Raw genomic sequence first — 26,581 nt, forward strand, 5'->3', positions numbered from 1 at the left:
TGGAGAGGATGTGGAGAAGTAGGAACACCTACACTGTTGGTGGGACTGTAAACTAGTTCAACCATTGTGGAAGTCAGTGTGGCAATTCTTCAGGGATCTAGAACTAGAAATGGTTCTATATACCCATTACTGGGTATATACCCAAAGGACTATAAATCATGCTGCTATAAAGACACATGCACACGTATGTTTATTGCGGCACTATTCACAATAGCAAAGACTTGGAACCAACCCATATGTCCAACAACGATAGACAGGATTAAGCAAATGTGGCACATATACACCATGGAATACTATGCAGCCATAAAAAATGATGAGTTCATGTCCTTTGTAGGGACATGGATGAAACTAGAAAACGTCATTCTCAGTAAACTATCGCAAGGACAAAAAACCAGCCACCGCATGTTCTCACTCATAGGTGGGAATTGAACAATGAGAACTCATGGACACAGGAAGGGGAACATCACACTCCGGGGACTGTTGTGGGGTGGGGGGAGGGGGGAGGGACAGCATTAGGAGATACACCTAATGCTAAATGATGAGTTAATGGGTGCAGCAAACCAACATGGCACATGGATACATATGTAACAAACCTGCACATTGTGCACATGTACCCTAAAACCTAAAGTATAATAATAAAAAAAAATGTTGTTCTTGAACTATGTGCCTTAAAGTGTGGGTATGAAAGTGCTTTATTAATTTTTAAACAGTATAAAAATTAAGTTGTTGGAATGCTGCTGTTTGGAAACACCAAACTTTCTAATTGTGTGGAAAACACAGGTTGAATAGTACAAAATACAAATCAACACTGTATAATCTTGTAAGAGAATCACTTGCCTAGTATTGACAATACCATATCAGTGTTTTCAACTTCTGTGAAGTATTTGCGTTCGTTAACAGTTTTCGTTGAGTTTATGGTAATTCCCCACTCCCTTTCTCATGAATAAGCACATCCTGGAATTTGCTATCTGTGTTCCACCTTGCTCTTGAATTAGAAGGGTTTTTTTTTCTTTCTTTCTTCGTTTGCCTTCCCTTTCTCTTTTTCCTTACAATCATGTGCACTCAGGACTTATTTTTTGGGCACAGGAAGATATTTTTTTAAAAAAAACTGAACTCTGATTTCTGATTCTCTGTAGTGATTTTCCATATTGGTGGTGAGAAATCAGTGTGCTAGTTGCAAACAACTGCCAAATCTTTGGAAATAATAGTACAGTATATCTTGCTTCCCAGCAAGGTTCAGGACCTTTAAGAGTCTCTGTGCTTAGGAATACCCCTCTTACTTACAGGGCAAATACAGTTGCCCTGGCATTTAGAACAGACTTGCTTCTATCATTGTTATGCTACAGATGGAAGTGGTGAAAATAAAGAACTGGTTTCTTCCCCTCTATAGCTTATGAAATTATTATTATGGATCTGTATTTGGAATAGACATTGACTTCTTTTGCTTCTATTTAAAATATGTTAAGCAGATATATTTCATATTAGTAGCCTTATTTAAACCTACAGTGATTTAAATCGGTTCTATTTTAAATGAATTCTTTTAGAACTATGTACTACTGAGTTGTTTTCCCATCTATTCTTTACTCTTCACAATTTTACTTTGTCTTTTTAGAATATTACATTTCTAGTATCCATAACAGGTTAGGAAATTACAAAACAAACAAAAAATAAAAACAAAAAAACCTTTAAAGAGAACTAAGAAAGAATATTTTACTGTATCCAGAAACAGAAAATAACCTATTCACGAGTGTTGCCAAGATGGAAACAACCCCTGGGAAATAATTTGTTATAGAAACTTAAAGAAGCCCCAAGGAAGGTGGGAGTCGGGGTAGAGATGGAGTCAAGGTTGAAGGGAGATGAGTTAGAGAGGGAAAGTTGCCTAAATACAATTAAGCCTCAGGTATTTATGAAACTCCTAATATTGTGGTGAGTTACAAAATCTATAAAACTCAATCTTGCTTGTCAGGAATTGAGAATCTAATTGGAAGGAGAAAAATTATTCATATCAAACAACAATTAAGTAGTGTTAATGCTGTACTAAGCACAGAAGGGAAGCGGTGAATAAGTAGAGAAGGAAAGTAGTGAATGAAGACTGGAATGATTTTTGAGGAATTGTTAAGATTTAGAGGAATAACAGGAAAAGATGTATTCTAAATGATAGCAAAAAACATCAAAATGGGTTTAAAAGCCAAAATAAACAATTTTATGTACATACAATTTTACAAAGCTGTAGACAGAAACATATACATGAGCTAGAAAAAAATTAAGGCCAGCAAAAATTGCCACAAAAAATTAAGTATAATGAATAACATATTTATTTTAGTTATAAACTTTCATTTAAATTATTTTATAAAAAATAAAAATTATAACAAATATAATAAATGTTTTTACAAAAGATAAGGAAAAGATATATACCCCAATAGAAAAATGGGCAAAGTACTTTAGCAGTAAAGTTACAGAATAAGAAATATAAATGGCCAGTAAACATATCTTAAGATAATCAGCCTCAGTAAAAATTAATGTAAAAAAAATGCAAGTTTTATGAGATTGGCAATGGTTTAGAAAATGATAATACTCATGAATGTTGGGAAACGGGCACTTCCACACCACCGGTGGGAATTTAAATTCTTATAGTAGTGTGGCAATGCCAAGAGCCTTAAAAAAGAGAGCATACTCTCCAATGTGACGGCTCTATTTCTAGGAGATAAAAAGAAATAATTAGAAAAGAAGACCTCTATAAAGCAGAACCTTTATAAACAGAAACATTGGAAACACCCCCAAAAGATGGTATGGCTATGTTATTAAATAACATTGGAATGAGAAAAAGCAAATGATGGGGCATCTTGTATCACATGATCCTATTACTATTGAGAATGGATACTTGGGAAATGTGTGTGTATGTTTATATCTACACAAACATATGGGAATTCAGGAAGGTTATATGCGCCACATTGTTAATTGTTCTTAACTCTGGATGGCTGGACAACAGGTGGCTTTTGTTTTTTCCTTTTTGCTTATCAATATGATAAACATGTAGTTTTTTAAAATACATTTTAAAGTAAAACAGCTTGAGAATTAGAATAAGGAGTAGGTGCTTACAATGTTCATTAAGAATGCATTTTTGCTATCTGTTTCAATGTTAAGGAAGCTGTAATGATCTTGACTAGGTTCCAGGACCTACAGAAATTTGGCATGGGAAGATTCCTACCCCTCCCACCCCTGTCCCACCTGCCTAGAAGGACTAAGTGAGCCTAAGTGTTAATAGACATCTTTTCTTTTAACTCTTAAATAATTGTACATCTGTCTAGTTGATAACTGCAGGATATGGATGGTTTTATAAGAGTTACAGACTAAGTTTCCGTTTATCTATAGTTAAAATCTTTGACTTAGAATTTCAGAAGCTTCTGACAGAATCTGCATGTTTTAGGTCTACATTTCCTTTATCCTTATATTCATTTTATCTTTTCTTTTGCTCCTCTTTAGGTTCCATCATAATGAATGGATCCAATATGGCAAATACATCACCCAGTGTAAAATCCAAAGAGGACCAGGGGTTAAGTGGGCACGATGAAAAGGAAAACCCATTTGCAGAGTACATGTGGATGGAGAATGAAGAGGATTTCAACAGACAGGTAAAGAAAGAAGTGGAAAAGTGGAAGGTTGATGATACACGTAACTCAACAGCTATAATATTTTACTGCCAGTTTGCTACAAAAGAAATGGATACAGTTAGCTTTAGAATAACTTAAAAATTCATTGGTGGGGGGCCTCATCTGGAATGACCAAGAAACATCTTCATCTGGTAAGAGACCAGAGTGATAGTAACTTGGAGGAAGATATTTGTATTTTTCTTACCATGTTGATTAAAAGAGGAAACAAATATCAGACTAATTAGTTGGTATCTGAACATCCTCACGTGAGAGCCCATGTATAATCAAATAGATTTGCATATACTCCACACTATGATATGCCTTCTAAGTGTAGTTCACATTACACAGTAACTACTGCAGAGGGTCCCTGCCCTCAGCCTTGTTCTGGCTAGATTTGTTTATGACATTTCTCTCAGCAACTGTAGACCATTCTAGAATATTCCCAAAATTTAAATCAAACAAGACTCTTCTCAATCTTAGAGGATTGACATAAAACCCTTGTACCAAACCATGGTAGCTGAGGTCCTTTATCCTGCCCTGATTCTGCCTTTAATCCTAGAAAGCACAGTGGTTCTATAACTCTCTGTAGTGATCAATGCGAAATTAATTGCTTGAACAGTGGAGCACTAAAAAGCAGAATGGTAGTGAGGTTGTTTTTCCATACTTTGTAGTTTGTTGCTTTCACTTGCTTATAGGAAATGTGATACTCTGCATTTCATTTTGAAAATAAATGAAGACATAAAAGAAGTTTAAGGCCAGGCATTGTGGCTCAGGCCTGTAATCCCAGCACTCTGGGAGGCCAAGGCGTGCAGATCACTTGAAGTCAGGAGTTCAAGACCTGCCTGGCCAACATGGTAAAACCTCATCTCTACTAAAAATACAAAAATTAGCTGGGCATGGTGGCATCCTCCTATAATCCCAGCTACTTGGGAGGCTGAGGCACAAGAATTGCTTAAACTGGTAGGTGGAGGTTGCAGTGAGCCACTCGCACCACTGCACTCCAGCCTGGGCTACAGAGCAAGACTCTGTCTCCAAAAAAAAAAAAAAAAGATTAAGAACTGTCACCGAAGGTAAATATGTTTTCCATGGCATTTTAGAACAGTCCGTGTTTAGCATTTTTTGTTGTCCTAATGGTTTCACTCTGCCTTTATCCAGCCTCTGAATGAAATATATGTTGTTGAAAACATAAAACAATTTTCACTAGCTTTGTTAACACTCACTGACATGCTCTTAACCCCAGTGATCAGGATTGCACCAGGACTATTAGAAGCCAGATGTCTGAGCTGTGCGTCAGCTGTGCGCTCCTACATTCAGGAGTTTAGCAAACTCAAAGACAAGGTACATGGAAAAGTGCTGGAAAGCTAGGGGCTTGCAGAGACACACATACACATTCACACACACAGACACACACCCCCCACACACAAAGAGATTGAAGAAAGACAGTTGAGAAGCTTTAAAAATTATAACTTTTTTTCTGGAGATCTAGGTAAGCAATGACAGATATATGCATGGCAGCTTCCAATATTGCAGTAAATACCAGGCCTTAAGTAGGGCTGAGCAGATAAACAATTGTTTGCTCAAATTCCCCCAACCCTAATGTTTTACAGGTAATACTAGCTTGGCAACATAATTTTGGGGTTTTTTTGTTGTTTTTTGTTTGTTTATTTGTGGAGATGGAGTCTTACTCTGTCGCCCAGGCGGGAGTGCAGTGGCTCAATCTCGGCTCACTGCAACCTCCACAGTCCAGGCTCAAACCATTGTCATGCCTTAGCCTCCTGAGTAGCTGGGACTACAGGCATGTGTCACCATCCCTGGCAAATTTTTGCATTTTTAGTAGAGATGGGGTGTCACCATGTTGGCCAGGCTGGTCTTAAACTCCTGGCCTCAAGTGATCTGCCTGCCTCGGCCTCCCAAAGTGCTGGAATTACAGGCGTGAGCCACCGTGCCTGGCCTGGCAACATAATTTTGAAACTGTTATATGATTTCGGGTCATATGATTAAGTATTTCAGAGAAGCCTTCTTTATCCTTCATTTGGGAGCAGGAGGGTTTAGGAATCTGGGATATGAATGATGTCAGTTCTTTCTGAAAACCTGTATATTACTGTGTTACACTATGGTGTGCTGTACAGTTTTTACCACTGCCAACCCGCATTCCAATACTAGCATAATTTTCATGGTAATTCAGAAGTGGTTTTGCATACCATGTACCTTGAGTTGGATCTTAAGGAGTAGAAACTGATTTCTAGCTAGCAACCCTGATATAATGTCTTCTGACTTTCTAATAAAATATCTAACAAAACAGAATAAGATGAAAATAGCTTACAACCCCCCAGACTAGGAGTGACATTCATTGGTCTTTTGAAAAGATTTTCATTGACTGTGAGGCTGACAGAAGTGGATTGAAATGTAGTTTTGGGGGGGAAAAGGCTTAAGTCTCAAGAAAAGTATTTATTTTAAAGTAACTCAGGAAAGAAGTAAGACCTAACATACTAGTTATAATTGTGAATGGCTTATATCCTCCAACACCCACACACATACAGAATTTTTTAAGAAATGGGGTCTTGCTATGTTGCCAGGCTGGACTTGAACCCCTAGGCACAAGTGGTCCTCTCACTACAGCCTCTTGATTAGCTGTGACTACAGGCATGTGTCACAGTGCCTGGCTAGAATTTTTAAGAGAGAAGATAGGTGGCGGGCACCTGTAGTCCCAGCTACTCGGAGAGGCTGAAGCAGGAGAATGGCGTGAACCCTGGAGGCGGAGCTTGCAGTGAACTGAGACTGCGCCACTGCACTCCAGCATGGGCAACAGAGCGAGACTCCGTCTCAAAAAAAAAAAAACAAAAAAAAAAACAAAAAAAAGATGTGACTTGCTCCTCCTTGCCTTTTACCTTCTGCCGTAATCGTGAGGCCTCCCAAGCCACATGGAACTATAAGTTCAGTAAATAAACCTCCTTCTTTTTTAAATTGCCCAGTCTTGGATATGTCTTTATCAGCAGTGTGAAAACAGACTAATACAAGGATACCATCCATGAAAACTTCCCCAGCCGTGTTAGAGAGTCCAACAGTCAAATTCAGAAAATACAGAGAACTCCTGCAAGATTCCACACAAGAAGATCATTCCCAAGACACATAATCATCAGACTTTCCAAGGTCAAAATGAGAGAACGTTAAAGACAGCCAGAGAGAAAGGGTAGGTCACCTACAAAGAGATCCCTATCAGGCTAACAACAGACCTCTCAGCTGAAACCCTGTAAGGCAGAAGAGACTGGGGGCCTATATTTAACGTTCTTAGAGAAAAAAAATCTTCAACCAAGAATTTATATCCAGCTAAACTAAGCTTCCTAAATGAAGGAAAAATAAGATCCTTTTCAGATAAGCAAATGTTGAGGGACTTCATTACTACCAAACTTGCCTTACAGGAGACCTGGAAAAGAGCACTAAATATAGAAAGGAAAGACCACTACCAGCTAATACAAAAACCCACTTAACCACACAGACCAGTGTCACTGTAAAACAACCACACAAACAGGCCAACATAATAACCAGCAAACAGCACAATGACAGGACCAAATCCACACATATCAATACTAACATTGAACGTAAATAGGCTAAATGCCTCACTTAAAAGGCACAGAGTGGCAAGCTGGATAAAAAAGCAAGACCCAATACTATGCTATCTTCTAGAAACCCATCTCATGCATAATGATACTCATAGGCTCAAAATAAGGGGATGGAGAGAAATCTACCAAGCAAATGGAAAACAGAAAAAAGCAGGGGTTACAATCCTAATTTCAGACAAAACAGATTTTACACCAACAAAGATAAAAAAAAGACAAGGGAAGGACATTGCATAATGGTAAAGGGCTCAATTCAGCAAGAAGACCTAACTATCCTAAATACATATGCACACAACATAGGAGCACCCAGATTCATAAAGCAAGTTCTTTATGAATCTGGGTGCAAAGAGACATAGACTCCCACATAATATTAATAATGTGAGACTTCTATACTCCACTGACAATATTAGATCATTGAAGCAGAAAATTAACTAAGATATACAGGACCTAAATTCACCATTGGAACAAATGGATCTGCTAGACCTTTACAGAAGTCTCCACCCAAAAACAACAGAGTATACATTCATCTCATTGCCACATGGCAAACACTTCAAAATTGACCACATAATTGGACATAAAACAATCCTCAACAAGTGTAAAAGAACCGAAATCATACCAAACACACTCTTGGACCACAGCACAATAAAAATAGAAGTCAACACAATGAAAATAAAACCATACAATTACATGGAAACTAAACAACATACTCCTGAATGACTTTCAGGTAAATAATGAAATTAAGGCAGAAATAAAGTTATTTGAAAATAAGGAGAACAAAGATACAACATACCAGAATCTCTGGGACATAGCTAAGGCAGTGTTAAGAGGTAAATTCATAGCACTAAATGCCCACCTCACAAAGTGATAAAAGATCTCAAATTAACAACCTAACATCACAACTGAAAGAATTAGAGAAGCAAGAACAAATCAACCCCAAAGCTAGCAGAAGACGAGAAATAACAAAAATCAGAGCTGAACTGAAGGAAATTGAGACATGAAAAACCATTTCAAAGATCAGCGAATCCAGGAGTTGGTTTTTTGAAAAAAGTTATGAAATAGGCCAGGCATGGTGGTTCATGCCTGTAGTCCCAGCACTTAGGGAGGCTGAGGTCCGCAGATCACTTGAGGTCAGGAGTTTGAGACCAGCCTGGCCAACATGGTGAAACCCATCTCTACTAAAAATGCAAAAATTAGCCAGGCATGGTGGCATGTGCCTGTAATCCCAGCTGCATGGGAGGCTGAGGCAGGAGAATGCATGAACCCAGGAGGCAGATGTTGCAGGGAGCTGAGATTGCACCACTGCACTCCAGCCTGGGTGACAGAGCGAGACTTCATCTCAAGAAAAAAGTAATAAAATAGGCTAGTAGCTGCAGTAATTAGAAGAAAATAGAGAAGATTCAAATAAACACAATTAGAAATGACAAAGGGAATGTTACTACTGACCCACAGAAATAAAAACAACCATCAAAAACTACCACAAATACTCTACATACACAAACTAGAAAACCTAGGAGAAATGGATAAATTCCTGGACACATAAACCCTCCCAAGACTGAGCTAGGAAGAAATTGATTCCCTGAACCGCCTAATAATGAGCTCTGAAATTGTATCAGTAATAAATAGCTAACCAACCAAAAAAGCCCAGGACATGATGGACTCACAGCCAAATTCTACCAGATGTACAAAGAAGAGCTGGTATCATTCCTACAGAAACTATTCTTAAAAATTGAGGAGGAGGGATTTCTCCCCAACTCATTCTACAAGGCCAGCATCATCCTGATACCAAAACCTAGCAGAGACACAACAAAACAAGAAAACTTCAGGGCAATATCCTCGATGAACATTGAATCCTCAACAAAATACTTGCAAACCAAATCCAGCAGCACATCAAAAAGCTAATCCACAATGATTAAGTAGGCTTCATCCCCAGGATGCCAGGTTGGTTCAACATGCAAACATCAATAAATGTGATTCATCACATAAACGGAACTAAAAATAAAAGCCACGTGATTATCTCAATAGAAGCAGAAAAGTCTTTTGATAAAATTCAACATTGCTTCATGTTTAAAACTCTCAGTAAACTAGGTATTGAAGGAATATACCTCAAAATAATAAGAGTCATCTATGACAAACCCACAGCCAACGTTATACTGAATGAGCAAAAGCTGGAAGCATTCCCGCTTGAAAACTGGTACAAGACAAGGATGCCCTCTGTCACCACTTACATTCAACATAGTATTGGAAGTCCTAGCCAAAGCAATCAGGCAAGAGAAAGGGCATCCAAATAGGAAGAGAAGAAGTCATACTATATCCGTTTGCAGACAACATGATTCTATATCTAGAAAACTCCGTAGTCTCAGCCCAAAAGCTCCTTTAGCTGATAAATAACTTCAGCAAAGTTGCAGAATACAAAATCAATGTACAAAAATACTAGCATTTCTATACACCAACAACCCCCAAACTGAGAGCCAAATCAGAAAGGCAATCCCATTCACAGTTGACACACACACACACACACACACACACACACACACACACAACCTAGGAATACAGCTAACCAGGGAGGTAAAAGATCTCTACAATGAGAATTTCAAAACACTGCTCAAACAAATCAGAAAAGATACAAACAAATGGAAAAACATCCCATGCTCATGGATAGGAAGAATCAATATCATTAAAATGGCTATACTGCCCAAAGCAATTTACAGATTCAATGCTATTCCTATCAAACTACCAATGACATTCTTCACAAAACTAGAAAAAAATATTTCAAAATTTATATGGAACCTAAAAAGTGCATGAATAGCCAAGGCAATCATAAGTAAAAAGAATAAAGCTGGAGGCATCATGTTACCTGACTTCAAACTATACTACAAGTCTACAGTGACCAAAATAGCATGGTACTGGTACAAAAACAGGCACATAGACCAGTGGAACAGAATAGAGAACCCAGAAATAAGACCATACATCTACAACCATCTGATCTTTGACAAAGCTGACGAAAACAAGCACTGGGGAAAAGACTCCCTGTTTAATAAATGGTGCTGGGATATCTGGCTAGCCATATGCAGAAGTTTGAAGCTGGACCCCTTCCTTACACCATACACAAAAATAAACTCAAGATGGATTAAAGACAAATGTAAAACCCAAAACTTTTTTTTTTTTGAGACGGAGCCTCGCTCTGTAGCCCAGGCTGGAGTGCTCACTGCAAGCTCCGCCTCCCGGGTTCACGCCATTCTCCTGCCTTAGCCTCCAGAGTAGCTGGGACTACAGGCGCCTGCCACCACGCCTGGCTAATTTTTTGTATTTTTTAGTAGAGAAGGGGTTTCACTGTGTTAGCCAGGATGGTCTCGATCTCCTGACCTCATGATCTGCCTGCCTTGGCCTCCCAAAGTGCTGGGATTACAGGCGGAGCCACTGCGCCCGGCTAAAACCCAAAACTATAAAAACCCTGGAAGACAACCTAGGCAATACCATTCTGGACATAGGAATGGGCAAAGATTTAATGGCAAAGACACCAAAAGCAATTGCAACAAAAGCCAAAATTGACAAATGAGATCTAAATAACTTAAGAGCTTCTGTACAGCAAAAGAAACTATCAACAGAGTAAACAGACAACCTACAGAATGGGAGGAAATATTTGCATACTATGCATATGACAAAGGTCTGATATCCAGCATCTATAAGGAACTTAAACAAATTTACAAGAGAAAAACAACCCCATTAAAAAGTGAGCAAAGGACATGAACAGACACCTCTCAAAAGGAAGACATACATACAGCCAACAAGCATATGAAAAAAAGCTCAATATCACTGATCATTAGAGAAATACGAGTCAAAACCACCATGAGATACCATTTCACACCAGTCAGAATGGCTATTACTAAAAAGTAAAAAAAAAAAAAAAAAAAAAAACAACAACAACAAAAAACACACATGCTGGTGAGGTTGTGGAGAAAAGGGAAGGCTTATACAATGTTGGTAGGAGTGTAAATTACTTCAGCCATTGTGGAAAGCAGTATGGCGATTCCTCAAAGAGCTAAAAGTAAAACTGCCATTCAACCCAGCAATCCCATTACTGGTTGTAGACTCAGAGGAATATAAAGCATTCTACCATAAAGACACATGTACACAAATGTTCATTGCAGCACTGTTCACAATAGCAAAGACATGGAATCAACTAAATGCCCATCCATAAGTGACAGACTGGATAAAGAAAATGTGGTACATATACACCATGGAATATTATGCAGCCATAAAAAATAATGAGATTATGTCCTTTGCAGGAACATGGATGGAATTGCAGGCTATCATCCTTAGCAAACTAACACAGGAACAGGAAACCAAATACCACATGTTCTCACTTATAAGTAGGAGCTAAATTATTAGAATTTATGAACACAAGGAACAACAGACACTGAGGTCTACTTGAGGGGGGCAGGGTGGGAGGAGAGAGAGGAGCAGAATAGATAACTATTGGGTACTGAGCTTAATACCTGGTGATATGAGAATATGTACAACAAACCCCTGTGACATGTGTTTATGTAACCTTCACATGTACTTCAAACCTAAAATTAAAAAAAATAGTAACATCAAAGATTACTGTTACAGAGCACTATAACAGATACAATAATAATGAAAAAGTTTGAAATATTGAGAGAATTACCAAAATGTGACACAGACATTGAGCACATGCTGTTGATAAAAAGGCGCCAATAGGCTTACTTGATGCAAGGTTGCCACAAACCTTCAATTTGTAAAAAATGCAGTATCTGTGAAGCAAAATACAGCAAAATGCAATAAAATGTGTGCCCATATATAATATTTTTCATTAATCATACATGGTTAAGTCCAGTTCCTAAAAATCTAGTTTCTGCTCTCCTTTTGCAATGTTTTCATGGAAAATTTGTGTTATGGGAAAAGGTGAGGAAATTTATTTTATGAAAGAAAGTTGTTTTGGTCTAATGCCCTGTGTTATTGGGTGTAGATTTGTGGGAAACAGCAGCTATATGCAGACAGGTCAGCATGGCATGCCTCGAATGGGAACTCGGGATTGGCAGGATGTGAGTCTGAAATAGAGAAGTACGTGAGGTGGGGGTTGGCTGGACTACTTCAGCAAAGATTCAGCAGTAATGCATTGTTTTATATCTCTGTGAGATTAACAGCCCAAGGTAAGCATTCTGGATAGACAAATGATCTGGTGCCCACTTGGTCCCTTCCACGGTATTGCTCTGCCACCCCCAGGGCATATATCAGCTGCGAGGCTGAGGGAAAACTGGGAAGTCCAGCAGCTGGGAAAGGGAGAGCGCCAAAGGCCACGGCAAGGGGTCTCCTTTTAACCAAGGGATGCCAAAGTATCCATGTCCCTTGTGGGAACATTTTGTGAGGAATAGTCACTTGGCCATATACAGCATGTGAGGTGACAAATGTGATTTTAACTGAACAGCCTGGTACTCTGGGAAGAAGGAAATAAGTTTAAAGGGGACAGACAGCAGTTTCCACCTAACGTGGCTCTATCGGGATCTGTGTGAATTGCACGTAGCCTGTTTCTGTTACACCTCTGTGCCCAGCAACCATTTTCAATGGTTGTGCCAGTGAACAGGGGTAAATTTAATAAGAGCTAGCATGCTGTTATGCTCTTGTAGAGTCAGGGCAGCTCTTAAGTGGTCATGTTACATCTTGTGGCATGAGAATATTTTATTAAGCACTTCATAACTGTCTAGTTTTCACGTGTGGCTAATTGTAGTGTTCAAATACTATTCTTAAGTCTCATTACCAGTAACTTTTCCTCTGAATTCATTAGGTAACTGTATATTCCAATTTGGGAAATTATTTTTTGCTTGACCTCATTTCTGGTGGTGGTGCTAGTGAGCTGTGAATCTGTCACCAGGCAGCCTGCAAGAAAGGGATGCCAAACATGAAGCAATAGACCTATCAAAGACACTGAAATCTGCAGTGTGAACCACACTCTATACTAAGAGTTAACAATGTCTGCAAAGAAGTGTAAAATATCCTAGATATATATTGCTTTAGTTTAGGGCAATGTTTAAGAAATGCAGAATTGTTTGAATATTCATATATTTCATCTTTTGAAAGAATACTACATTGATTATGTAATTTTCTAGTGGTATGCCAAAAAGTGTTCTTCATGTCTTCCTAATGTTCTGAAAGTATTTTTCTCCCTTGAGGGTTTCCTTACCCAAAAAATGGCCAGAAGCTGAGAGCATTGGCTTTGATTTTATCTCCACTAGCCAGGTCATGAACTAGTTATATACTTGCTGTATCTTTTTCATATTTCTTATAAAATGGGAAATTTAAGAAGGGTTACTTTGTAACAAGACTGAGAAAAGAATTTTAGGCTCTAAAATGATTTTCCATGATACCTGTATCACCTATTAGACATCGTAGAACATCTGCGGAGACCTTGAATTTCTGTTACTGTGAATAACTATTTTCTTAGTCTTATTATTGATAGAATTTGGTTGAGAAAAAATAAAAATTATGTTATCTCTAGCTAGTCATTAGGTGCATTGAATCCTTAGATCCCTTGGACCTCATGTAAGATCATAAAATCTTTTTTTTTTTTTTTAAAGAATTGGGGTCTCATTCTGTTGCCCAGGCTGAAGTGCAGTGGCGCAGTCTTGGCTCAATGAAGCCTTGACCTCCTGGATTCAAGTGATCCTCCAGCCTCAGTCTCCCAAGTAGCTGAGACTACAGGCACACACCACTGTGCCTGGCTAATTTTAAAATTCTTTTGGAGAGACAGGGTCATGCTATGTTGCTCAGGCTGGTCTCAAACTCCTGGCCTCAAGCAATCCTCCTGCTTCAGCCTCCCAAATTGCTGGGATTACAGTTGTGAGCCACCACACCCAGCTCAAGATCATTCTTAATTGCAGAGTAATAACTTCTGAAGGAAAGAGGTGGAGGAAAAACTGGAAGGGGTAAGTCTTGCTGTGACAGTAAGTCTGAGCTGCTCCCCTTTGCTTGCTAGGTGGAGGAGGAACTGCAGGAGCAAGACTTCTTGGACCGCTGCTTCCAAGAGATGCTGGATGAAGAAGACCAAGACTGGTTTATTCCATCACGAGACCTGCCTCAGGCCATGGGACAGTTGCAACAGCAATTAAATGGACTGTCAGTCAGCGAAGGTCATGATTCTGAAGATATTTTGGTAAGAGCCACATGTAGTTCCCCAGGTTATGTAGTGAAAAGAATATAGGATTTGGAATGACAGACTTTCTTTCCAGCCCTACAACCCTCAACAAGTCTGGAGCCCTATGAGCTGTTGTTTCTTTGCTCGTTTTATGGGCATTATTAATAAGGGGTGCATTAAAGATACATTGCTCCTCATAAAGCACTATAAAACATTACTGTTGCCAGCATCACCAGCTTTTTACTAGCCAAGATTGGACGCTACCAACCTTTACTTTCTAATGGGCTCTTCAAAGTAGAATTGGGATTAAGGATAACAATTTGAACACTGAAGAAGTTTTTTCTCAAATTATCATTTGCTGCTATTCTTCTCTTTTACTATCCCTCAAATCTGTATTTAATATACTTCTAAATGATTCTGTTATAAAAATTAGCTGTTCATTTTGGAAGAAATGTACTCCTGAGAGGTCATTTTCTCCACTTAGAATTAGAAAACCAGATAAATGAATTTCCTGCCTTTCATATTTATGTAACGTCAGAAGTCTGTGAGCAGGCCGGGCACGGTGGCTCACGCCTGTAATCCCAGCACTTTGGGAGGCTGAGGCAGGTGGATCACCTGAGGTCTGGAGTTCGAGACCAGCCTGGCCAACATGGCAAAACCCCATCTCTACTAAAAAAATACAAAAATTAGCCAGGCATGGTGGCGCGCGCCTGTAGTCCCAGCTTGGAAGGCTGAGGCAGGAGAATTGCTCGAACCTGGGAGGCAGAGAGAGGCGGAGTTTGCAGTGAGCCAAGATTGCACCACTGCACTCCAGCCTGGGCGACAGAGCAAGACTGTCTCAAAAAAAAAAAAAAAAAAAAGAGTCTGTGAGCAATATAGTTTTCACACAACTCATATTCTGAACAATCTTGCCCTGTGGTTTGCTAAGGTTTTGGATATTCACAAGAGAGTAAAGAACCAAAGAGAGTACAGAAAGATGAAGAAAAATAGAGATTGTGGTATCCAACCTGGTCTGATGGAGTACCCTGGTTTTCACCAAGTTAAGGTACTCAATGAATTGAAAAATTCTTCTTAGAGTTGAACTTACAGGCCTCTGATGAGATTTTGGAAAGCATCAGGAAGGAAACAAGAGTCTAAAGAAGGAAGGAGAAGATGAGCTTGCTCAGGGCTATGTCAGGTGCAGTTGAGATAACCTAGCAATAACAGCCTGAGTTACAAGGAATTTTCTTTCTTTTTCTCCCTAAAGCTAAGGGGAAGGTACTGATAATGATGGACTGGGTAAGTTTTAAAATGCAGCTTGCCTTAGGATTTACTGTCTCTTGGTTCTTATTTCAGAGCAAAAGTAACCTGAACCCAGATGCCAAGGAGTTTATTCCAGGAGAGAAGTACTGAGCCGAGAAAGCTTTGGGGAGGACTTGTCTGTCCCCACATCTGGGGATAGTAATGCACAAAATGGTGGAGCTGAAGGGGGGATGGGGCGGGCGACGGGTGCACAGCGGGAAGGGGAGTGGTGGTCTCACGATACTGTGACTCTGAGTAACTAATATGCTCAGTCTTATTCTAAGCCTCTGAGTATTTCTATTTTGTTCTGCTGACTTTTGTTTGGAACAGTTTCCTGTTTTGTTTTTTTAAATAGCTCTTTCGAGTTAAGGAAATTGCATTTTCCCCCCTTCATCAGAAGTGTTCTGTGGTGTGTATTTAAACAAAATAAGCTGACCAAGAAAAACTGGATATTTAGGAAATGCCCCTCTCACCCTGCTGTATATTTATCAGGGACAGTGAGCACCTGGAGAGCTTTTTGTGGAATCTATTGAGTTGGATGGGAAAAGGGACAAGCAGAAAGAGCAGGTGGTGCAAACTGGAATTTGAGGCTCAGCTCCCCCACCCCTGGGGTCTCCTGCAATGACCTGGGATAACGAATGTCCTGTTGAGCCCTTGCCTGTTTGTCCTTAACCCCATTCAAGAAAACACAGACTTAAAGTACTTAGTTTACAGTAACTTTTGATGATTGCTGAAAGTTGTAAATCAGAAGGTAGGGCTGTGATGGTGGTTGTCACTTGAGTCATTTAGTTACTGTTGTCCTGTTCATAAGCCTGTGTTCACCACCACCATCAGACTCACCATTTATAAGCAGAAGAGCACTAGGGTTGATCTGCCACCTCACTTTCATGAAGTCTATTCCCTGGCCTCCTTTTTAAGAAAAGATATTGCTACCAAAGGCATAGGGGAGGCCTGCTGTGCTGGCAATTAGCATGAGCCTGCAGAAGTCATCCTTGAATCTGTTGTGTCTTAATTTTATTTGGACAGTTTTTTTTTTCCAGCCTCATCAACACTTGGTCTTTCTGGTGTCTTAAATCCCTCAGACAAGTTTATGCACTTTTTTAAGGAAATAGTTTTCAGGACACTAGTAAGAAGCTCAGTTCACAGTTTGGATATTTCTCCCCACATTACAGAATTATGGAAAGGAACTCAAAACCAGCCTAGGAAAGTGAGTCCTGCTTGACCCATGTGACTGTGTACCTGACCCTCTGGGATCTTTTCAGCTATTAAAACATTTTACTGTTCCCACATACCCAGCTTTGCAAGTTTCGTAGATTGACCTCTTAGGGTGTGTTTCTTTGTCTTTCCTGCCTTTAACTTGCTGGGATCTTTTGTTGCTACCCCTAAGGAACTAAACTGGGTGCCAGGAGCTGCCTTTGTGTATAGAGATGTAGATGGCAGTGTGGTGTATAGGAGAGCCATCCAGGCCATTCTCCCAGGGATGAAGACTTGGAGAGCCCTGAAGATAATAGTGGCTTCTTTCTGATTGCTACTGTTTTGTGTGATAGGCCTAATAGGGAGAAGATATGTAACTTGAAATAAAGTTGGATAAATTCAGTATGTGGATGTGGGACAGAGGTTGGAAGGAAAGGACTAGGGTATGGAAAGCTGAAGAAATTCTCCTATGAGCTCTCGTTACTTTTTGAACAGTGACAAGCTAATGCCAGATTTAAAACACACATTTTTTCCTATTTGAATCTGTAGGATTATATCATTTGAAAAAATTGCCTTCCTTGTTAGGTCACATGTCATAGGAGAGTAGCTTAGAGAACTTGCATTACCAGACAGACACATTAATTCCCAAAGCCTCTATGTGGAGAGAATGAAACTGTTAACTCTTTTTCAGGGAGGACTATGAATAAAGAAACTTCTTTATTCAAGCTTCAGCTTTCAGCTGGGTTGTTCCCTCTAAAAAGGAAAGGGCATTGCAAGTGCATAGAGGAAATCTCTCCCTTCTGGGACTGCTTTTCCTCCTTCATCCTCCATGAGCCTGTCCAAGCTCAGAAATCTGAAGGCTGTTAGAAATGTGTTGGGATTGCAGAGAGAAAGGAGCTTGTCTTTCCTTCTGCTGTGCTGGTCTTGTTTTGGATGTCAGTCTTCAGCCTGGTTTCACAAGGTATATTTGGTCAGGACTATGAAAACTTCCTGCCAGTTTAGCATGGACACTGAGGGCTGGCATTTCTAGTCCTCTTCAGACACTGAACATGCTGACTCCAGGTATAGGAAGCAGCTAGCAGATTGATTCTTTTTTAAATGCATAGGACTCTGCTTCCAGCGGTTCCTCTTGTAGTCCAACTCTTTTTGCCATCTATTTGTGTTGGGAGGTGGGGGCACAATTGTCACTCACAACGCAGGCTAGTTAGAGTTTGCTACCTTCTTAGCAGAAAATGCATGCGTGTCTTGTTGGACCTTCACTGGGGAAAGGCTGGGAGCCTCTAGCTGTCAGTGACTTTTCTCACAGGAGAAGAACCAGCAAGCCAGACTGGACACCTTTACCCTTTAATGGTGAGACTTGTATTTATAAGGGGTAATTTCGATGTTGAATTTAAGCCACTACTTTGTTTAAACTTTTTTAAATTGGCAGCTAGAAGTTTGAGAATTTGTATAGAAATGGAACATGTATTTTTAACAGTTGCCAATCTGGCTGGTCCCAATGTTAGTTTATTAGTGATTGATCTGTAATTATTGGGATTATTTATTCAACTCTAAAATTCCAAGATGAAAATAATTTACCTCTTTCTTTTCAAGGGAAAAAAACCCAAATGAATGCACTTTCAGTTTCTCCAGGCCTTTGAACTGCAGCAGAAAATTCAAGGATACAGCCTAGGCCTGGGCAAATGCAGCCCTGGGTCTTTGGGCCAGTTTCTGACAATAATAGTTGAGTTTTGGGAATCACATAAGGGTGAAACCAGAAACGATCCTAAGGAAAGGCTTGACCTTTGTAGCACCTTTAGTTTCCAAAGTCACAGCAGCTGGGGTCCTCCTTTTTTTTTTTTTTCTTTTTTTTTTGAGACATAGTCTCACTCTGTCACCCAGGCTGGAGGGCAGTGGTATGACCATAGCTCACTGCAGCATCAAATTCCTAGGCTCAAGCAATCCTCCCATCTCAGCCTCCTGAGTAGCTGGGACAACAGGTACGCACCACCACGGCCAGTTAATTATTTTTATTATTTTTATTTTTCGCAGAGACTGGATCTTGCTTTATTTCCCAAGCTACTCTTGAATTGTTGTGCTCCAGTGATTCTTCCACCTCAGCCTCCCAAAGTGCTGGGATTATAGGCTGGGTGTGGTGGGCCACCCCAGCCTGGGGTCTCTTTAATTAAGCTTATAATGCTAACTATGGCTTAAAATGCTAAGCAACATTTTCCAAATTGTTTATTACTATTGCTTTGATTTTGGAGAAGCTGGGAAGTAAGGAGGTGACGTGAATACTCTGACAATTAACACGTGTTAGAGAGGAAAGTTGTGTGAAGAGGCCGCCAAAGTAAACAGCATGAATGAATCTTCTTGTATTAGGGCTGCTACAAACCCCAGGTAGACAAATGACAGCCCAGGCTCCTGAACCATCAGGAACCCAGGAGTCTACCCTACTGCGAGGAGGGGGCAGACCTTCTTTAGTAAGGGTCCCACCATCACGGGCTAATAATCTTTCTCAGTTTAGGTGATATTGAGGTATTGGAACTGTTAGAAATCTGACAGATTTAACCAAGATTTGGAGATGTCCACATATTGGGAAGGACTGAGTGTCCCTAGCCGCTCTCCTCTGGGATAACGTGGACGTCATTAGTTTCGGAAGTAGGTGGGGAGAACAGGAGGATTGACTCTAATTTGGTGTGTAGTGAGGGCCTTGATGTCCTTCTGCCTCTGTCCACATTTCCCCGTGTGACTCATTGCACCCTGCGTTGCTCACAGGGATCATTAGTTCTCCCGGTAGACAGAGCACCTCTGCAGCCTCTGCTCTGCTGCCTTGTGAATTTCCTACACAGACTTGGTTAGTTACAATTTGGAAACAGTTTTTTGGGGTTTTTTTCCTTTGTTTTAGTCTTCTCACAATGAAGCTGCTATTGGTGGCAGGGACAGGGAAGAAGGAAGCCAACCCAGGGAAACATGCAAGTTTCCTGCACACCACTTGGCCACCTGCCCTCACTGGCCAAACCCCTACTGCTATTCCCAGTCAGTCTGGTCTTTAGAGGAATCATGGGAATAGAACAGCTGGATACACTCATCTCTACAAAGTGTCAGGCAGGAGATTCACCTTCCCCAGTCCCAGGGGACAGGAGAGAAATCTGTAAAGGGACAGATGCATCATCTTTATTTTAAAAGAAAAAGCTCCCTCAGATTTTGTTACTAGGAATCTCCTTTGTGACATTTACTGAGCTTTCTCCCCAATCCTACCTTCCTATTGGCTACTTTTTAAATAAAAATAAACATTTTAGGCAAATATGACAAAAATGAGATAAAATCTTAACATTTTACTAGTGTACAGATACTAAAATGTGCTTACTATAAAACAGTAAAATATTTCACTCTGCAAATCATCACTAAGTAGTTATTCTGTCCTGTTGATTATGAGTCTTCAAAAATGTTTAATGCTTGAAGGATGGTTTGGGAGGCAGGGAATTCTTTTCTTAAAACAACTTTAATGAGGCATATGTTACAAATCATAAAACACCCATTTCAAGTGTACAATTCAGTGATTTTAGTAACTTTCCTCAGTGGTGTAGCTATAACTATTACTCAGTTTTAGAACATTTTTATCCCTCCCATTAAGATCCTTCATGCACTTTTACAGTTAATCCTGTTCTTACCCCCAGCAACCACTAATCTACTTTCTCTATAAATTTGCCTTTTCTGGACAGTTCAAATCAATGGAATCATAGAATATGTGGTCTCTTGGGTCTGGCTTTTTTGCTTAGCTAATGTTTTTGAGGTTCGGCCATGACATATAACATGTTTTGGTAGTTTGTTCCTTTTATTGCTGAGTAGAATTCTGTTGATGGATATACCACATTTTGTCAGCAGAGAGCCTTTTAAACTTGGATTCCAACTTCCTGTTGTCTAAACGGAACCCTCTGAACATAGGACTTATAGGGAAAGCTGCTGTGTATGTCAAAAAAGCTACTAATCAGAACAAGCTTTGTCATCCAGAGCCAGAACTGCTGCAGAAATTTTTATAATTTTGCAACTTCTTTTTTTACAAGGAACTTTTGTGCTACTACACATCAGGAGTTTTGAAGCATCCGATAAATCCATTTAATAAGTATGAACATGTGTCTGAGTGGACAAGAAAGTGAAACCATCCATGCTACATTGGATAATTTTTCCTCCCCCAGATTGGACAGGGATCTCAGCTTTCAAAATAGAGTATCTTGGCTCCATTGACAAAGCTGCACAGGTATTAAAGATGGTGCTGCCTTTGTTAGGCAGATTTGGAGGGGAGGCCCAACAGCAAAGATGGAGAGGAAAAAGGGAGTGGAGCTTGTGGAACAGGAAGCCCCCCAGGGCCTGTGCAGGGCTGCTCAGCTCTTGAGGGTGTTGTGGATGGTGAAGTGGTGATGGTGTCCCGGAGCAGCCCAGCACCTCCATTGGGCCCAGAAGGTCTTGACTTTGGACGCTTACCCTGTTTCACAAGTGTTTAAAAGCTGTTTTTGCTTTTGTTTTCCTAATCATTACTTGGTAGTTATTAACCCTTCTTTGGGGGAGGGACAGGGCTTTTAAACCGAAGAAAATAATTTTCATAAAAATATCAAAAATGGAAAAAAGTTACTTTGTAAAAAATTTGCTATACAAACCAAAAGGCAGCTGTTGAAAATCTCAATAAAATGTTAAATGCATTTGCTGGCAGTGGTACCCTTTTGCCTAAGATTGGATCACTGTGTCATACCGTGTGTGTTTGGGGCGGGGGGAGGTGTGAAACTTTTTGTCTCACACATAAGTTGTCTCATGGGCCATAATCTCGTTGCAGTTTTCCTTTCAAATAGGGTTGCAAAGTAGAAAACATGGGCTTGGAAGTGACAGACCCGAGTGAATCCCACCTTCACTACTTTGTGCCATTGGCCTGCATTTTATTTACAAATAACCTCTTTATTTGTAAAGGTGGAGCACCTGTCCCCTGGAACTATAATGACAGAATTTTAAAATACTGCCTGGCACATAATAGGCACTTAATACATGGTAGCCAATAGTGGCAATTGTATGTCCAACTTTGAACAAAGAGGCAGTGACATCTTTGGGCTAGAAGGGAAACTAGGCATTTGCTTTCCTGTTTCTGGGCAAAACTGACTACCTACCTAGAAAACAAGTATTCCCTATCTGCCTTTCAACTATTGAACAAGTTTGACAGCCTGCTACATGTCAAGCATTCTCTTAGGGACAAGGGCTACGAGGGTTACCAGACCCATTTTTTCTTCCCCCAGACTAGACAGGGAATCTCAGCTTTCAAAAAAGAGTATCCTGTCTCCATTTACAAAGCTGCACAGGTATTAAAGATTGTGCTGCTTTTGTTAGGCAGATTTGGAGCAGCAGCCACAGTCCCTGCTGTTGTGATTATGGTTTGGTGATGCCTAATTATTTCAACTTAAACCTTGCTCAAATCTCCCAGTGATTTCTTGAGGGGCTTTATCATATGGTTAAAAAATTATATGGGACCAGCCCAGGGCCCATGGGTTTTGCTGAGCCCTATCATTTCTTTGCCTCCTTCCTAAAAGCAGAGGGTGGAGGTTGGGGTATTCTGAGCTTGCCTATTTATAGCTTTTTAAAATAGTATACTTATGTGTAGTTTTGTGTATATAGAGTTTATTAGAATGTAACTTTCTTGAAGAGGTGGATGGTGTATTCATTTTAAAAATTCCATTAAAGATAAAATTTCATTAACTTAGTTGAAGTATAATGTTACAGAAAGGTACAGATATTTTGTGTGCAGTTCCATGAATTTTCACTACTGGAAAAAAGGTGTACTTATTTTTAATCCCTAGAGTACTCATCACACCTACAAGACATTCAATAAATATTTGCTGAATGAATGGGACAGATGAGGCCGTACTATCCTTGAGATCACACAGGGAGATAAGGCAGTGCTAGCCTCATTCCAATGCTTGTTCCAAGTTCTCTTGACTCATCACAGGGCTGTTGCAGGCTCAGATCAGATGAATGTATACATCTCTAATGCCTTGGTAATACAAAATCCCATGGATATCTCCTAATAGTTTGTTGAGGAAAGGACACTACATTTAAAATTAAAAGGGGAGAAACTCAGCAAAAATCACTTTTGGGCTGGGCATGGTGGCTCACACCTATAATCCTAGCACTTTGGGAGCCCAAGACAGCAGGATTGCTTGAAGCCAGGAGTTCGAGACCAGCCTGGGCAGCATAGCAAGACCCATCTCTACAAAAAAATGACAGAATTAGCCAGGCGTGGTGGTACATGCCTATAGTCCCAGCTACTTGGAAGGCTGAGATGGGAGGATCGCTTGAGCTCAGGAATTCAACACTGCAGTGAGCTACGATCATGCCACTGTACTCTAGCCTAAGCAAAAGTGAGACCCTACCTGCAAAATAAAAAAATTTTTTTGGAGACAGAGTCTCACTCTGTTGCCCAGGCTGGAGTGCGGTGGCGTGGTCTCGGCTCACTGCATCCTCCACCTCCTGGGTTCAAGCAATTCTCCTGCCTCGGCGTCCTGAGTAGTTGGGATTACAGGTGCCTGCCACCATGCCCAGCTAATCTTTTGTATTTTTAGTAGAGATGGGGTTTCATCATGTTGGCCAGGCTGGTCTCGAAATCCTGACCTCATGATACACCTGCCTCAGCCTCCCAAAGTGCTGGGATTACAGGCATGAGCCACCGCACCGGGCCTGTAAAATAAAATTTTTAAAAATCACTCGTGATTTTCTGCACTGCAGCCTGTCTAATAGAGCCTTAATAACTGGGGAGTAAGGGGCCTCATCACATCTCCTAAATGTGACAGGAACTAGGAACACATCTGACCTTATGCACTTTAATACTGCCTTTTTTCAGCATTTTTTAACACATATGCTGGGACTAAAAAAATCAAGATGTGCTCCTCCACTAAAACCTCCACTGTCCAACTGGAATTGTAGTCTAGACAATTCTAAGGAAAAGTGATGACCATATTCTGAAGAACATAAGTAGATCTCAGTAGTTATAAACTCTAATTTATAAGCATTTGGTGAATAAAATATTTACATAATATGTAAAGCATTTGGTGAAGAAAATATTCACCAAAATGCTGTTTGATCCTCATCGTGAGAGCATATTTTTAAAAATCTCCAAAGCTCACCACTCATTAATAACCCAGCAGTTTTATCAAGACTGTGGGATATAGCAAAGATGCCTCTGCTGTGTCCTTGTCCTCTCTGCAAGCTTTTTACCAGGTGCTGAACTGGAGACTTGCTGAGTGCTAGACCACAGTGATTTGGTCATAGCTGGATGTGAAGATGGCTGGCTGTTCTTTCAGAAGGGCCTGGCTGGAGTTCTTATTGCTCAAAGCTCCAGCTTACAGTATTGGGCCAGAGCTGATGGAAGGAGAGCTGTTACTATTCTGTTCTACATGAATGCTACACTGTGAAAGAACATTGTCATCTGACTTGGGCAACAAAGTAGTGTTCAAGACGTCTTAGAGGGCCTAATCAGAACTTACCAGCTATAGTGTAGAGCTCCCTCTAGTGCAGATGCTGGACCTCTGCAGCAGAAATTACTCAAGCTGTTTAGTATAATAGAAACGAAAATTCCCCATCCCATCCTTAACCTATTATCATCAGATAATAGTCTAACACTTTACTGCCCAGTGGGCTATATTAGAATGCCCTGAGGAGCTTCCAGAATGCTGTATGGCCAGGCTGCATCCCAGACCAATCACTCAGAGTCTCTGGAGGGGTGTGTGTGGGTCTGTCCAAGGTCAAGCCCCACTGCCATAGATTATAATTGGTACTAAAGGAGGGAGTGCTCACAGATGGAAGAGATGGCCAAGAACAGTGGAGTAAGGAGCAGCACAGGCTGCAGACTGCAGGAAGGATGGCACACAGAGAAGGAGCGGCCAGAGAAAGGGGCAGAGAACCAGAGTCCTCATGGTCTGGACAGCAAAGAGCGAGCAGGCAGTCAAGTCACTTAGGTAGCCTGGTGCCTTAGTCAGCTCAGGCTGCTGTAACAAATTATAATGAATTACCAGGTAGCTTAGACACTAATTTATTTCTCATAGTTCTAGAGGCTGGGAAGTCTGCGATCAGGCTTTCAGCATGGTTGGGACTGGGTGAGGACTCTTTTCTTGGTTTCTCATACGGACGCCTCCTTGCTATATCCTCACATGGCAGAGAGAGAGAGAAGGCATGCTTGCTTATGTTTCTTCCTATAAGGGCACTAATCCCATCATGCAGGATACAGACATTCAGTGCACAGCACCTGGGAAGGCTCAGGTCCAGGGGTAGGAGCAGGGTGCCAGGAAGAGCAAAAATTTCTGTCATCCTGCCACCCTCCTCTTTCACGTCTACTTCCTCCTCCTGCTCCTCCTCCTCCTTCTGATCACCTCCCTCCTTCCCCTCTGCAGCTCTCCACTCCCCTCCTAGACTTTCTTGATAGAACCAGAAGGGAATGCTTGAATTGGCCTGGACTGCCCAGCCTGTATGGTTCCAGGAGTGGGGTGGGTGGATGCAGTGACCTCCGCAGGCCCTCCCAGCTCTGCCCTTCTGTGGTCCTGTGGTTGTGACTGGATCTCCAGGATGGACTTTGACCTTCCCAGGTCTAAGCACTGAAGATGCTTTGATGCTTCTCCCCAGGAGGAAATTCAAAATAAAAGCAAAACCACAAACCATACAACTTTTATATGTACGCTAAAAATAAAATGGCTTTTTTCTTAAATTTTCCAGTTGCAAAAGTCTGAATATTTGAAAGCTGTACCTCCTTTGCCCTCTTTTGAGTTTTGCTCTGTCACCCAGGCTGGAGTGCAGTGGCTAGATTCTGCGCACTGCAACCTCCGCCTCCTGGGTTCAAGTGATCTTCCTGCCTCAGCCTCCAGAGTAGCTGGGATTATAGGCGCGTGCGACAACGTTGGGCTAATTTTTGTATTTTTAGTAGAGATGGGGTTTCACCATGTTGGCCAGGCTGGTCTCAAACTCCTAACCTCAGGTGATCTGCCCATCTTGACCTCCCAAAGTGCTGGGATTACAGCCGTAGGCCACCACATTCAGCCCAACCCAGTTCTTTTGTTAACCCTTTGTTCTGTGATCTTTGTCACCCCATCTCTTTTCAAAGCTGTGTGCTATGTTTTGTTGTTGTTGTTGTTGTTGTTTGAGACAGGGTCTCCCTCTCCCACCCAGGCTGGAGTGTAGTGGTGTGATCTCAGCTCACTGCAACCTCTGCCTTGAGGGCTCAAGTGATCCTCCCACCTCAGCCTCCTGAGTAGGTGGGACTATAGGTGTACGCCACCACGCCCAGCTAATTTTTGTATTTTTTATTGTAGAGACAAGGTCTTACCATGTTGCCCAGGTTGGTCTCAAACTCCTGGGCTCGAGCAATCCTCCTGCTTCAGCCTCCCAAAGTGCTGGGATTATAGGCATGAGCCACTGTGGCTGGCAAAAGCTGTGATATTTATGGGTTGGGGGGAACCTCAAGAAAGTAGAAGCTTGCTTGGCTTGCTGGATCTTGGGAGATTCTGTTGCCATCCTAAGTCTTGGGCCTCTCTCACCTGGAGCTGCAGCGGACATTTCAACATTTCAGCCACACCTCACAATCCTGATTTCAGCTCTCCCCTCTGCCACCACATGACAACCAGGAGCTTCATTAGAAAGCCTTAGCCTGACATTGTAATCTTTACCCTGCATTGGGCAATGCC

General features: G+C 40.9%; 1 protein-coding gene across 2 annotated transcripts in view; it reads left to right on the forward strand.

The window, feature by feature from the left end:
- PAIP2B (poly(A) binding protein interacting protein 2B) overlaps positions 1 to 26,019 on the forward strand; it is a 48,766-nt gene extending 22,747 nt beyond the window's left edge. For both annotated transcript variants that reach the window (XM_032176889.2, XM_058428778.1), the window contains exons 2-4: positions 3,484 to 3,632; positions 14,259 to 14,435; positions 15,753 to 26,019. In XM_032176889.2, the coding sequence (XP_032032780.1) occupies positions 3,495 to 3,632; positions 14,259 to 14,435; positions 15,753 to 15,809 (372 nt within the window). In that variant the 5' untranslated portion in view covers positions 3,484 to 3,494 and the 3' untranslated portion in view covers positions 15,810 to 26,019. The remainder of the gene's footprint in view (positions 1 to 3,483; positions 3,633 to 14,258; positions 14,436 to 15,752) is intronic.
- The last annotated feature ends 562 nt before the right edge of the window (positions 26,020 to 26,581 follow it).

Source organism: Hylobates moloch, unplaced genomic scaffold (genome assembly GCF_009828535.3).
Source record: "Hylobates moloch isolate HMO894 unplaced genomic scaffold, HMol_V3 SCAFFOLD_15, whole genome shotgun sequence".
Lineage (NCBI taxonomy): Eukaryota > Metazoa > Chordata > Mammalia > Primates > Hylobatidae > Hylobates > Hylobates moloch.